This window comes from Narcine bancroftii, chromosome 1 (genome assembly GCF_036971445.1).
Source record: "Narcine bancroftii isolate sNarBan1 chromosome 1, sNarBan1.hap1, whole genome shotgun sequence".
NCBI lineage: Eukaryota > Metazoa > Chordata > Chondrichthyes > Torpediniformes > Narcinidae > Narcine > Narcine bancroftii.
This window is the reverse complement of record NC_091469.1, coordinates 103700666-103716638: the sequence shown is the minus strand read 5'-3', so window position 1 is coordinate 103716638 and position 15973 is coordinate 103700666. Positions and strand designations below refer to the sequence as shown.

The 15973-nt window shown below is 41.9% G+C and overlaps 1 protein-coding gene across 1 annotated transcript in view; it reads right to left on the bottom strand.

The window, feature by feature from the left end:
* LOC138762030 (protein AMBP-like) overlaps positions 1–15973 on the bottom strand; it is a 56960-nt gene that overhangs the window by 26071 nt on the left and 14916 nt on the right. The window contains exon 7 of the mRNA XM_069935216.1: positions 6958–7318. Within this exon, the coding sequence (XP_069791317.1) occupies positions 6958–7318 (361 nt within the window). The remainder of the gene's footprint in view (positions 1–6957; positions 7319–15973) is intronic.

Here is a 15973-nt window from a genome sequence, read left to right as displayed (position 1 = left end):
GCCAGAAGTCGTGGTCCATGTGGGGACCAATGACTTAGTTAGAAGTGGGGATGAGGTCCTGAAACAGGAATACATAGAATTAGGCAGGAAGTTAAAAAACAGGACCTCTAAGGTAGTAATCCCTGGATTACTGCTGGTGCCACGTGCTAGAGAGGGTAGTAATAGGAGGATGTGGAGGATGACTGCGTGGCTAAAGAGCTGGTGCAGGGGGCAGGGGATAAGACTTTTGGATCATTGTGATCTCTTCTGGGGAAAGTCGGACCTGTACAAAACTTGAACTGGAGGGGGACCAATAACCTGGCAAGCAGATTTGCTAGAGCTGTGGGGGAGGGTTTAAACTAGTTTGGCATGGGAGCAGATTTTGCGAGCAGTGTCTAGGGTGCATGGCCACCTAGTTAAGAATGATAAAGATAACAAAGGAAGGATGGAGGTTAAGGTAAAAGGTAGAATAGGGAATATATGTGAGGGTCATTCTCTGAAATGCATGTACTTTAATGCAAGAAGCATAGTGAACAAGGTAGATGAGCTTAGAGCGTGGTTTGGCACTTGGAATCATGATGTTGTGGCAATTAGTGAGACCTGGTTACAGGAGGGACAGGACTGGCAACTAAATATTCCAGAATACAAATGTTTTAGATGTGATAAAACAGGGGGTAAAAAAGGGGGAGGAGTTGCTCTGCTTGTGAAGGAGGACATTACTGCCATGAGGTGGCAGGATGGTTTGGAGGGATCATCCAGTGAGGCTGTTTGGGTGGAATTGAGGGGTGGAGGAGGCATGAGGGCACTAATAGGAGTGTATTATAGACCACCAAATGGGCCAAGAAAATTGGAAGAACAAATTTGTAAGGAAATAGCATATATGTGTAATAAACATAAGGTAGTGAACATGGGAGATTTTAACTTCCCTCACTTTGATTGAGATACATACAGTAAGAGGGCTGGATGGGCTAGAGTTTGTCAAATGTGTACAAGATAGTTTTCTTAATCAATACGTAGAGGAACCGACTTGGGACGGTGTAATACTGGATCTCCTGTTAGGAACGAGATAGGTCAGGTGTCTGAGGTTAAAGTCGGAGAACAAATTGGGTCTAGTGATCACAACTCTATTAGTTTTAGGGTAGTTTTAGGGAAGAGCAAAGAAGGGCCTAAAGTTGAGGTTCTGGATTGGAGAAAAGCAAATTTCAAAGGAATAAGAATGGATTTGGGGAGTATTGAGTGGGACATGATTTTTTCAGGAAAGGATGTAAATGAAAAATGGAGAATATTCAAAGAAGAAATTTTGAGAGTACAGAGTAGATATGTCCCAGTGAGGATCAAAGGAAAGGCTGGAAGTCATAGGGAGGCTTGGTTTTTGAGGAATATTAAAAATTTGGTTAGGAGAAAGAGGGAGGTGTACAAGAGGTATAAACAGCAGGGTGATGAGAAATTGAAAAAGGACTACAAGGAGTGTAGAAAAAATCTTAAGAAAGAAATTAGAAAGGCCAAAAAGAGGCACGAAGAGGTTTTGGCAGGCAGAGTAAGAATAAATCCAAAGGGTTTCTATAGGTACATTAAAAGTAAAAGATTAGTGAGGGATAGAATTGGACCCCTTGTAGATAGGGAGGGTAGGCTATGTGAAAAGTCAGAGGAGATGGTGGAAATTTTAAATGATTTATTTTCCTCGGTATTCACTAGGGAAAAAATATTGTACCAGTTGAAGTAAAGAAAAATAGTGGGGAGGTCATAAATCATATAAGGATAACTGAGGAGGTAGTGATGGCAGTGTTAAAAAAGATAAAGGTGGACAAATCTCCGGGTCCGGACAAAGTATTCCCAACGACACTCAGGGAGACTAGTGTACAGATAGTGGGGCCATTAACAGAGATATTTAGGATGTCACTAGTCACGGGGGTAGTGCCAGAGGATTGGAGGGTGGCTCATGTTGTTCTGCTGTTTAAGAAAGGGTCCAAATGTAAGCCTGGAAATTATAGACCTGTGAATCTGACATCTATGGTGGGTAAGTTGATGGAAAGTGTTCTGAGGGATGGCATTTACAAATATTTGGAAGAACAGGGATTGATAGGTAGTAGTCAGCATGGTTTTGTCAGGGGTAGATCATGCTTAACAAACCTTATAGAGTTTTTCGAAGGGGTTACAAAAAAGATTGATGAAGGGAAGGCTGTGGATGTTGTTTATTTAGACTTTAATAAAGCTTTTGACAAACCTCCCCACAGGAGGTTAGGAAAAAAGGTGGAGGCATTAGGCATTAGGTATAAATAAGGAGGTAGTGAAATGGATTCAGCAATGGTTGGATGGGAGGTGTCAGAGAGTAGTGGTAGAAAATTGTCCACTATTGTTTATTATATATATTAATGATCTGGAAGAAGAGGTGGTGAATTGGATAAGTAATTTTGCAGATGATACAAAGATTGGTGGTATTGTGGACAGTGAGGAAGATTACCGTAGCTTAAAAAGAGATATAGGAAAGCTAGAGGAATGGGCTGAGAAATGGCTGATGAAATTTAATACGGATAAGTATGAAGTGTTGCATTTTGGAAAGGCAAATCTAAATAGGTCATATACATTGAATGGTAGACAATTGAGGAGTGCAGAGCAACAAAGGGATTTAGGAGTTATGGTAAATAGTACCCTTAAAGTTGATACTCAGGTAGATAGAGTGGTGAACAAGGCATTTGGATTGTTGGCCTTCATAAATTGGAGTATTGAATTCAAGAGTTGGGATGTTAGGATGAAATTGTACAAAGCATTGGTGAGGCCAAGTTTGGAATACTGTGTGCAGTTTTGGCCACTGAATTATAGGAAGGATATAAACAAAATAGAGAGAGTGCAGAGAAGGTTCACAAGAATGTTGACAGAATGTCAGGGTTTGAGTTACAGAGAAAGGTTGAGCAGCCTGGGGCTTTTTTCTCTGGAGTATATAAGATTGAGAGGGGATTTGATGGAGGTGTTCAAAATTTTAAAAGGGACAGAGAGAGTCAACGTGGATAGGCTTTTTCAATTAAGAGTGGGGGATATTCAAACCAGAGGCCATGGTTTGATATTGCAGGGGGAAAATTATAAGGGGAACATGAGGGGAAATTTCTTCACGCAAAGGATGGTTGGGATGTGGAATAAGCTTCCGGCAGTGGTGGTTGAAGCAGGGACATTATTTACATTTAAGAAAAGACTGGATAATTACATAGAGGGGGGAGGATTGGAGAGGTATGGACCAGGTGCTGGTCAGTGGGACTAGGAGGGTGGGGATTTGTTCTGGCATGGACTTGTAGGGCCAAAGTGGCCTGTTCTGTGCTGTATATGGTTATATGGTTAAAAAGTCAAAATAAAATATTCAAGAAAAAACATAATCCAGGACAAAGCTGCCCCATTGATTGGCATCCCATTCATCATCATAAACATTCATCCTCTCCAACACCATCCTCAGTGGCTGTAGTTTGTATCATCTACAAATGCACTGCAGTCACTAACTCAGATAACTCCAACTGTGCCTCCCATCCTGTGAATACATCCCCCCCCACAAAAAAAAAGATAAGGACAACAAGGACACCCCCTGCAGGTTTTCCTTCCAAGTCACATACCATCCTTGACTTGGAAATATATCGCCTGTCCTTCATCATCACTAGGTTTAAATGCTGGAACTCCTTCCTGAACAGCACTTTGGGAACACCATCACCAAACCATCAGCAGCCAATTAGGGAAGTGGTTCACCATCACCTTCTCTAGGGAAATTAGGGATAGACAATAAATACTGGCCTTGCAGTGATGGGCAGATCCCAAAATGAACATAACAAAGAACCAGGATTAAAACACGAAATTCTGCAGACATCACGATTGAAGTAAAAATACAATGCTGTAGTCGATAAAGAGCATCCTGATGCATGCATCTTTGCTGTCCAGTTGTTCCAGGGCGTTGTGTAGAGTTAGAGAGATGGCATCCGCCATAGACCTATTAATACGATAGGTGAACTAGAATGTATCCATGTCACTGCTCAGGCAGGAGCTGATATGTTTCATCACCAGCTTTCATCACTGTTGATTTAAATGCTACTGGTCAATAGTCATTAAGGCAGGTTACAACACTCTTCTTGATGCCCTTTTGAAACAGGTGGGTACCATGGCCTTGCTGGAGTGAGAGATTGTAGATATCCATGTATAACTTGGTAAGTTGATCAGCACAGATCTTTAATACCCACCCAGATATTCCATCCAGGCCAGTTGCTTTCCTTGGATTCACTCTCCTGAAGGCAGCACGCACGTCATCCTCAGAAACGGACAAGATGGGATCATCGGGGACATGGGGATGCGGAGGGGTAGTTCTTCGCTGTTATTGTTGTCAAATCTGGCATAAAAGGCATTGAGTTCCTCTGGGAGAGAAGCTTTGCTATCTGCTACTTTACCAGATTTGGTTTTGTAACAGGTTATGGCTACATCAGGTATTATTGGTAAGGTTTTGGAATAAGGCTGAGAGAGTTCCCATTTCCTCTCATGGAACTTACTGCCAGGAATTGTAATGCAATTAACCAGGTAGTCTCAGCAGGATCTCCTGTCATCAGTACAAACTTTTTATCAAGAGGAGCAAGCAGCAGCTGTGGCCATAACAGCAAACAAACTGGCAGTCATTGACTCATGGTTTGTTCTCAGCTGGTTAATGATTCATTCAAAAAGAAGGATCAGCAACAAGTGTTCAATCAAGTACCAGAAAACTGAACAGTAAAATACAGGGATTGTTGAGACGAATGATTCCCACTCCAGCAGCCATTCTGAAATTAAACTGCCATCCAGGACTGCCCACACTGTGCCCCAGGAATAAACTGGCAGCAAAATCACTTCTGAAAATATAGGCAAAGGAAGAAAGTAAGACAATACAGAAAAGTAAAATGGAAGTCCATAAAATTTGTGGAAGCAGAATGATGGAGAATGGGTTCAGTTCTTCCCTGCTTGGAGTAGATAGACTCTACTGGAGAAGAGTCTAATTGATGGGGGGCACTCCACACAAGGTGACGCCCAAAGATTGACCTGCAAAGTGCTTTACATCTCTGCATCCACTAACCAATTACGGAACTATGTTAAAGTACACCACATACACTTTGGGAACAAAGTGGGTAGTTACTGGCTCAGCTGGAGGTGCAGCTGGTTTGGAATCACAGGTCTTCAATATTGAAGCTCAGATCAAAACAGAAACTGAATGCAAAATCTGCTCCATCGGGGTTTGTCAAAGAATCCAGTTTTCTCTCTTCAAACCCAACAGTGATTGGATCTGACTCCATGGCCGCCTGTGCCAGCACATAATCATTCACTGGAGAATTTACCCAGAAACAGACTGCTGCCATAGAAGCCAAATTCATAGATATTTCATGGAAAATATTCCCAAAAATAAATAGATGCCCATAGTAACTATATTCAGGAACCATTGATGCCCATGGAAATTATGACAAGAAATAATCAATAGCAGTGGGAAACATACATTCATGATATACTACTGATGGTTGGTATGCACCAGTCATTGAAGATAAACAAGCAGGTAAGAAAGAGAATGGTATGTTAGCCTTTAGAGTGGGAGTTTTTGAATATAGGAGCAGGGATGTCATTGTACAGGGCCTTGGTGAAACCATTTCATGTGTATTGTGTGCAGTTTGGTCTGCTTATCTGAAAAAGGATGTTTTTGCTAAGGAGGGAGTTAAGCAAAGTTTATCAAACTGACCCTTGGAATGGCAGGGCTGCTGTTGATGAGAGATTACAGGAATGAAATCTCGTTGAAACTTATCTATTGCTGATTAAATACAGGAACTATGTGGCCATTGAAAATTTACTCAAGTATTTAGGTGAATGGTAGAATATGGAGGAAGTTCATGGGAATGTGGAGAGAATAAAATATGATTAGTGAAAAAGGGTGTTGATGGTCAGTGTGGACTTGCTGAAAGGGTCAGAGACTCTGTAAACTGAACTTTGAAATTGATATGTTTCAATTAGATCATCTTCAGTCAGGCCTTTGACAAGGTCACACATGGTCAGTTTGCAAAAGGATAGATATAATGATCCATTTCAGTCAACCTTCCCTTGAATCTCCTCTCCAGAGCGATAACATCCTTCCCATAGTGTGGCAGCCAGAACTGTACACGATACTCCAAATGTTACTCAATCAACTACAGTGTTGTAGCTGTTACTGAAACCTGGTAGGAGGAAGGGCAAGGTTGGCTGATGCAGGTACCTGGGTTTAGGTATTTTAAAAAGAATAGTATAGGAGGTAGAAAATGGTGTGGGGGTTGGGGGGGAGAGTAGCATTACTGGTCAGGGATAGTATCACGGCTATAGAAAGGGGGGTGCTGAAGAGGGAGTGTCCACTGAGTTGGTATGGGTAGGTCAGAAATAGGAAGGGAGTTATCACTCTGCTGGGAGTAGTCTATAGGCCCCCAAGTAGTCCTCAGTACACCAAGGAGCAGATAAGCAGGCAGATTTATGAATGGTGTGGGAAATACAGGGTTGTAGTTATGGGTGATTTCAACTTCCCTAACATTGACTGTTTCCCAGGGCAGGATCAGCAAACACCAGAGGACATATGTACAAAGTTAAGGGAGGGAAGTTTAGGGGAAATATCAGGGGTATGTTTGGGTGAGGTGTAGGTGCCTGAATGCCTTGCCAGGGATGGTGGTGGAGCCTGAAACACTGGGGGCATTTAAGAGACTCTTAGACAGGCACATGGATGAAAGGAAAATAGAGGGTTATGAGGTAGGGAGGGTGTGGTGGAACCACTGTTAATACTGCTTGTATGTGTATGGCTGGCCCGACCCTTGCTGATTGTACCTGTGGCTCCTCCCCGATTCCCCCAATGAAGGTGGCAACTTCATAGCCCCTCCCCCAGAACAAGCTCAGATTTGCCTCCAGCACTCCCATAGCCTCTGCATCCACAAAACTGCAGTTCATCAGTTTTACCTTTTATTTCTCTTTGTCCATCAGTTTTACCTTTTATTTCTCTGTGATGATCTTGGTCTTCTTCTTCTGTGTCTGTATCTGTGTTTGTGTCCTTCTTCTTCTCTTCTTTGTGTCTGTGTCTCTTGTGTTTTTCCTGACGAGCTGCTTGTATCTCTTTGTCGGGCCTCTTCTTGCTGGGCCTCTTGTTGCTGTTCCTTCCCTCTTGGGCTGCTTGTCTGTTGTGCTTCTTGACGTTGGTCTTCTTGTCGATCTTCCCTCCGTCTGTCTTCCACGCCTGTTTGGTTGCACCCTCTTCTGCTGACTTCCTTATCCTCCAGCTGAGTGATCACCTCTTCTGCTTTGACTTCTCCAATGTTGTGGAGAACATGTTGTGAGCACTGAATGCAGTCCACTAGTTTGGAGGAAAAGCAAGAGAATCACTGACTTACAATGGAAGGAATGATAGGGTCTCTGCAAGGTGGGAAGGGAGGAGGTAAAAGGACACATATTGTGGTTGCATGAAAATTGCTGTTGGAAAGGGGTTGCGTGATGCTAGGGACAGAGAATGGAGCAGGGAATCACAACTATACTTTCAGAATGCCAAAAGAGGAGGAATGATCAATGAACCAGACACTGCCTTGCTTTAACATTTTGTACACTATTTTTAATGTTGTATGGTGGTTTATATGAATATTTGCACTGTGATGCTGTCACAAAAACAACAAATTTCATGACGTTTATGACAATAGATTCCGATTCTGATTGGAAGAATTTTTATCCTGTTTCTTTTTTTTTTAAATTTTTTTTATTTTTCACACTATGAACCATACTGACCAAACTACACACAAACATTTCCCTCTTGAATATACAGTGTGATTTTCTCCCCTTTATCCCCCCCTCCCTTCCCTCCCTCCTTCATCCCCCCCACCCACTCAACGTTCAACATATATGATACATTAAACCCATTAAACAATGTCATCACACAATGAAAATAAACAAGAAATTTGTGTCTTCTACTTTTACATACTGGGTCAGTTCATTTCGTCATCTTCTCCTTCTGTCATTTTAGGCGGTGGAGGTCCACGGTAGGACTTCTCTGTTGTGTTCCATGTACGGATCCCAAATTTGTTCGAATACTGTGATGTTATTTCTTAAATTATATGTTATTTTTTCCAATGGAATACATTTATTCATTTCTATGTACCATTGCTGTATTCTTAGGCTATCTTCTGATTTCCAGATTGACATAATACATTTTTTTGCTCCAGCTAAGGCTATCATAATAAATCTTTTTTGTGCTCCATCCAAATAGAGTCCAAGTTCTTTACTTCTTATATTACTTAGAAGAAAGATCTCTGGATTTTTTGGTCTGTAACTTTTTGTGATTTTATTTAATACCTGGTTTAGATCTTCCCAAAACTTTTCCACTTTCTCACATCCTCAAATTGCACGTACTGTTGTTCCCGTTTTCTTCTTACAGTGAAAACATCTGTCTGATACTGGTGGGTCCCATTTATTTAACTTTTGGAGTGTGGTGTAACCAATTATATTGTCTCATGCGTAACCTCATGTTTCTTGATGTGAAAAACCTCACACTTGTGGAATTGGGCACGTCAGTGAATTTAATCACTAACTGCCCTGCTCCTGAACAACTCTGGAATTCCTCTGCATCACAAATCCTTTTTCCTCCATTCAATAATCCTGAAAACCAACCACCCTCAGCCAACCTTTGACATCAACACTGATGACTACATTTTTGTTTAATAATGATCAGACTGGCTTTTTACATTTTTAAAAAATACATCAAAGTTGATTTTTTTTGTGGTTGAGATAAACTTCCAGACACTGACACACTGGTAAAAGATGGATGTCAAAGTTCTTGTGAAAGTAAAGCGTATCTGTAATGATGAGAGAATGGGATTAGACAGTGGACAATTAAAGGGCAAAGGGGGCAAATAGAACAGGGTGGACCATTGTGCGTACACCACCATGAAACTGGCATGGTCCCCACACACAGCATCACTGTGAATGTTTTGACATCATTCATATCCCTGATTCAGCTTGAAGGAGGGTGACAGCAGAAGCACAGGAAGTAGATGAGATGTGATTAAGAGCTCTGTCAACTCTGTTCAAGAGACAGCAGGGTGAAGAAAAAAATGAGGATATCTTTGAGGTATTAATGAGGAAAGTCTCACCATAAAAATAAAAGCTGGAGAAATTGGGATATTGGAATAGGGTCCAACAGGAAGCTTTATGAGAGGAAATTTTGTGGGGGACCAATTGTCCTTAAGTTCAAGTTTATCATCATCTGATTGTGCATATACAACCAGACGAAATAGCACTTCTCCAGACCACGGTGCACACACGTACACATAAAATGCACAGCAGAAAATAATCAAATTTATAATTAAAGATATAATTTAAAATAAGTATATATATATTATTTGTAATAATTTACAGGATACTCTTCATTAATTTCACAGCCTGCCGTAAGTAACTATTTCCCAGCCTGGCAGCCCTGATTTAGATGCTCTGATGGGAATAGGTCAGAGTTACTATACGCTGGATGGAAATGGTCCTCTTTAATTCTTTGAGCCCTATTTAAGTAATGTACCCGGTGAATATCATCAATAGAGGAATGAGAGACTGCAGTGATCTTCTGGGTTGTTTTGATAATCCCCAGTCTGGTGCTTTGCAGCTACTATACCTCACGATGCAGCCAGACAGGACATTCCCGATTGTGCTCCTGTATAATGTTATTAAGATGGGGGCTCCTTATAATTAATATTGGTTACTTTGAGGTGAAGAAAGAGAAATCCAGGGGAAAGGAATAACAGGAACCATGTGAGGGTATAAATTACTATTGAAGGTCTCAAAATTTACAATCTCTCTATGAGCACAAGAAGCAGCCCCAGTGTATGCATCAATGTACCAGAAGAAGCTGAAGGAAGGGACTAACTCAGCCAGTCCCATGTATTCCATAACAATACAGAGTCGCTTCGGCTCTTTGATTGGGACAAAGTGACTGTGATTCAAGACAAAGTTATTCAATGAGAGAACGAGTTCTGCCAGGTGAATGAGGGGGGTGTTGGGGATTCTGGTTGGGGTCTCTTCATGGAAGAAATAAAGGTCCTCAAGCTGTCCTGGTGTGGGATGGAGAAGCAGGGAGATTGGATGTCATAGCGCACAGCCAGTTGGGTCCTAGAAAATGGAGACCTTAAAGTGGTGGAAGGCACCAGAGATGTCACATTTGAAGAGTAAGGAGGTGAAAAAATTGGAAGATATCTTCCTGTGGGACAAGAGTGGACTGAAATGATGTTCAACATGTTGAAACAGATCCAGTAGGTAGGTTCGTAATGATACACTGTCAAATATTTTCTGAATTATGGACTCTTTTAAATATATATGCTCTCAACACTGATGACGAGGTTTATTCAAGAAACCTTCCTTAATTTGGCAAATACTCATGATAATGTATTAGTAGGAGGCAATTTCAATTTTTCTCGAGATCCACTATTAGATAAATCTACAAGAGTGATGCTAAGAAGTTAAGCGGCTACGGCAACTTTGACATTAGTGAAAGATTTGAATTTAATACATATATGGAGGGGGGGAGGGTACACTCTTCAGAGACTATTCCTTTCATTCCAGTTCTAGAATAGATTTCTTCCTACTTTCAGCACAACTTCAAGGTAGAATACTTTATATGGAGTAAAAAGTGAGAATTTTGTCCGATCATTCACCATTGTTAATGCAGATTGAAATGCTCGATAAAGAAATTGGTTTATAGATGCTTTTGAAAAGGTCAGACTTTTGTGATTTTGTAAGAGCTCAAATTCAATTATTTTGTGATGCAAATTTAAATTCAATATATGATAAGTTTGTGATTTCGGATGTATTGAAAGCTTATTTAAGAGGACAAATAATAAGTTTTACTTCCAATATAAAAAAAGAATAAATGAGAGAAATGGATCAATTAGAAAAAAAATAACAGGTATGGAAAAAGACTTGTAAACAAGAAGTTCAGAAGACAGGCATCGGTTGTTAATCGATAAGAAGCTTCAATATAATACTCTGCAGACTTATAGAATAGAAAAAGCAATAACAAGAACTAAACAAAGGTATTATGAATTAGGCAAAAGGTCATATAAGGTGTTAGCATGGCAATTAAAGACAGAACAAGCTTCAAAAACAATAAATGCTATTCGGAAAGAATCTAACATTATCAGTTATAAACCTCAAGATATAAATGATTCTTTTAAAAACTTTTACTTTAAGTTATAGAGCTAGGAATCTTTAAAAGACTAAAGTAAAATCAATAGGTACTTATCACAAATAAATTTACCTCAGTTATCTTTGGAAGAACAGATGGAACTAAATTCCCCCATTGATCAGTCAGAGTACATTGGGAAGTAATAAAATCTCTGGGGGAGGATAGTTTTCCATCTGAATTTTATAGGGAATTTAAGGATTTATTAGCTCCCTTATTTATGGAAATGATACAAAAAGCTTACATAACACATACATTACCTGAATCTTTTTAAACTGCAGTAATTACTGTGATATCAAAAAAGATAGAGACTCTTTGAAACCTGCTTCATATTGACCAGTATTTTTATTAAATGCAGATTATAAAATTGTTGCAAAAATCTTGGCTAACAATAAATAAATTACTTCCTAAGTTAATAAATACTGATCAAGCAGATTTTGCTGGCAATATAGTGAGGTTGTTGAGTATTATCCACTCAGCACAAAAAGAGGAGATTTAAGTGTGGTGGTGGCGATAAAAACAGAAAAAGCATTTGACAGATTGAAATGGGAATTTTTATTTAAGTTATTGGAAACATTTGGATTTGAACAATCCTTTATAAACTGGATTAAAGCATTGTACATTAGTCCGACGCTAAAGTAGTAACAAATGGGCAGATAGCTGCTCCATTTCATTTACAATGATCTAGTAGTCAACGGTGTCCTTTGTAGCCAGCATTATTTGTTTTAGCAATTGAGCCACTTGCAGAGATAATTAGACAAGATGTGGAAATTAAGGGATTCAGAGTCAGTCAAGAAGAGCATAAAATTAGTCCATTTGCAGATGACATATTGATATATTTAACTGAACCTGAACTATCCTTAAGACAACTACATCTTAGATTGGAAGAATATGAGCAAGTTTCAGGATATAAAATAATTGGGCTAAAAGTGAAGTTATGTCCTTTACAAAAGGGGACTTAAAATGGTATGTGAGTGGAAAGAAAAAGGTTGAGAACCACTAAGATAATGAGTTCACCACATCCTGGTGGAGTGCCCCTCAATAGTGGTGCCACAGTTCTCCATAGCCAAACCAAAGAATGGGGTTAGGCACCACATTCTGACCGATGGCCTCCCATTCCACGCCAGGGTACACTGGCTGCCTCCTGCAAAGCTCAGCTTAGTAAAGGAGGAGTTCAGGAAAAAGGAGGAGCTAGGGATTGTGCGGTGCTCTGACAGTCCCTGGGTTTACCCCCTCCACATTGCCAAAAACAGCAGTGGGGGTGGAGGCCATGCAGTGACTACCGCTGCCTTAACAAGGCCACCATGCCTGACAAATATCCTGTGTCCCACATCCAAGACTTTGCCACCAACCTGCATGGTAATGGGTGTTTTCCAAGGTGGGCCTCAACCGGGGGTACCACCAAATCCAAGTTCATCCCCAGGATGTCCCCAAGACCGCGATTATAATCCCTTTGATCTGTTTGAATTCTTACACATAGCCTTCAGTCTGAAAAATGCAGCACAGACTTTCCAGGAGCTGATGGACGCAGTGGGCCGGGACCTTCCAATTGCGTTCATCTATTTGGACAATTTATTTTCATTACTAGCTGCAGATGCAAAGACCACACCACACCTGAGACAACTATGCACCCGTTGAGTGAATTTGGTTTGACAATTAACACCGCAAAGAGCCAATTTGGCCTGGACATTATTGATTTCCTGGGGCACAGAATAGACAAACACAGGGCAACACCCCTCCCCAAAAAGGTTGAGGTGGTCCAGCACTTCGCCAAGCCACATACAGTAAAGGGGCTACAGGAATTTGCCAGTATGATAAACTTTTACCACAGAATCATACTGGCAGCGGCCCGCATCATGCACCCCCACTTTGTGCTAATGATGGGCAAGTCAAAGGACATTACCTGGGTTGATGAGACTGAGGGCATTCCAGAATGCCAAAGACATGCTGGCCAACGCCACCCTCCTGGTACACCCCAGACCAGACACCTCCAGCACAGGAGGCATACTGGAACAGCTCATTGAAGGCCTTTTTTAACATACACCTCCGCCGCCCAGAGCTCAAATACAGTGCTTTTGACTGAGAGCTATTGGTGCTGTACCTGGCAGTAAGACATTTCTGTTACCTTTTGGAAGGTCAGCAATTTAAGGTCTTCACTGACCACAAGCCATTGACCTTCATTTTCCATAAGGTATTGGATCCGTTGTCAGCCCGATAGCAGAGACACTTGGCCTACATGTCCGAATTTACCATGGACATACAGCACATTGCGGGGAAAAGCAATGTGGTAACTGACACTCTGTCACAGCCCGCGATCGAATCAGTCCATGTACTGACCCAGGGGGTCGATTACGTGGCCCTTGCCAAAGCGCAGCAGCAGGACCGAGATCCCCGCGTATAGGACAGCTGTCTCCAGTATCAGGGTGGAAGACGTCCTTGTTGGTCCAGGTAACCCGACACTACTGTGATGTCTCCACCAGCAGCCCTCGCCCCATCATCCCGGCTGCCATACACAACCTGGTGCATCTGGCAATATGAATCACAGATAAAATGGTGGCTATCAGGTTTGTATGGCAGGGCCTCCACAAGCAGGTCAACCAAGTGGGCCAAGACCTGCATGAATTGCCAGTCCTCAAAAGTGCAGACTCACACAAAGACACCCACACAGACTTTTGAACCAGCACGGTGCAGGTTAAGCCACGTACATATTGATATAGTGGGGCCACTACCAGTTTCCCATGGGTTGAGGTACCTGTTCCATGAGGTGGCCAGATGCGGTCTAGCTGGCTGATACCACCATAGCAACCCGTGCCAGGGCATTCACCGACACATGGGTGTCCTGATTTGGGGTCCCAAAGCACCTAATCTCAGATAGGGGGCACAATTTACTTCTGGGCTCTGGGCAATGCTGGCTAACTTCCTGGGGACACAGCTCCACCACACCATGGCGTACCAACCTCAGGCAAATGGGTTGGTGGAGCAGTTCCACAGGTACCTGAAGGGTTCCAACTGGGTGGATGAATTGCCTCAGGTCCTGCTGAGGATTTGCACTTTCTCCAAAACCAATACATCCTTCCTCAAGTAAGGCGACCAAACTGCATGCAGTACTCCAGGTGCAGCTTCACCGTACTTTGTACATTTGCAGCGTGACACCTCTGTTTGTAAATTCAATCCCTCTAGCAATGAAGGTCAACATTCCATTTGTTCCCCCAACACCCCCCCCCCACTTCCAGATCATTTATGTATATTGTGAACAGTTGAGGCCCAGCACCAACCCCTGTGGCATCCTACTCGCTGCCAACCAGAAAAACACTCCTGCACCCCAATTCTCTGCATTCTATTGGTTAATCAATCCTCTATCCATGTTAATACATCACCCCCAATTCCATGCATCTTTATCTTATGTATAAGTCTTTTATGTGGCACCTTATTGAGCACCTTCTGGAAATCCAGGTAAATAACGCCCACTTGCTCCTCTCTATCTGCTGTGCCCATTATATCCTCAAGCCAAAGGAGGATATGTGATTGTGAAGTTCAGGAGGATGAAGGTTGACCATTCTCCACTACACATCAATAGTTCCCTCATGGAGAAAGTGGACCTCACAAAGTTCCTTGATGTGCATATAAGGCATGACCAATTCTGGACTCACAACACTTTCTCATTAGTCAGGAAGGTACAGCAGTGCCTACATTTCCTTAGGAGGTTGAGGGGAAGGCTACCACCACCTCCCCACCATCTTGATGTTTTATACGAGTCACAAAGATTGTCAGAGAATCCCAACTAAAATGAGATGCTTCTGTCTCAGATGCACATGGGTTCTGTAGAAAAACAGGTGAAGGGTAAGAGACCACAGGAGTAAAGGAGAGAGCCAGGATTTAATGCCATGCTCTATTTTATTTGATCAATTGGCAGGATGTCAATCACATCCATTAGACAAGAGAGAGTGAATCTGAATGCTTCTGGATTAAGATGCTCCAAAATCGTCATCTGTTAAGGAAAAAAATACAACTCAAAATATTTAACATACAATGCCACAAGGCTTGTTCGCTATTAATGAGGGATGCTACCCATTTACTTGGGTATTCCCAGCAATAACCAGTTTTACTTGTTTATTGGAGGTCCTCGATGAAATGGATCTGATATTTTTACTGTCTTTGAAACTGATTTTCAAGAAGCAAAATTCATGAGAACTATTCAGTGACAATATTTCACAACTCCAGATGTCAATTCATTCAGTGTTGGTTCTGGTCAGCATGCTTGAACTGATTTGTGGGGAGAGAGAGAGAGAGAGAGAGAGAGAGAGAGACAGAGAGAGAGAGAGGGAGATAGAGAGAGGGAGATAGAGAGAGGGAGATAGAGAGAGGGAGATAGAGAGAGGGAGATAGAGAGAGAGAGACAGAGAGAGAGAGACAGAGAGAGAGAGACAGAGAGAGAGAGACAGAGAGAGAGAGACAGAGAGAGAGAGACAGAGAGAGAGAGACAGAGAGAGAGAGACAGAGAGAGAGAGACAGAGAGAGACAGAGAGAGACAGAGAGAGACAGAGAGAGACAGAGAGAGACAGAGAGAGACAGAGAGAGACAGAGAGAGACAGAGAGAGACAGAGAGAGACAGAGAGAGACAGAGAGAGACAGAGAGAGACAGAGAGAGACAGAGAGAGACAGAGAGAGACAGAGAGAGACAGAGAGAGACAGAGAGAGACAGAGAGAGACAGAGAGAGACAGAGAGAGACAGAGAGAGACAGAGAGAGACAGAGAGAGATAAAGGTGAAGGTTCCATTATTGTCAAGTAATACGACA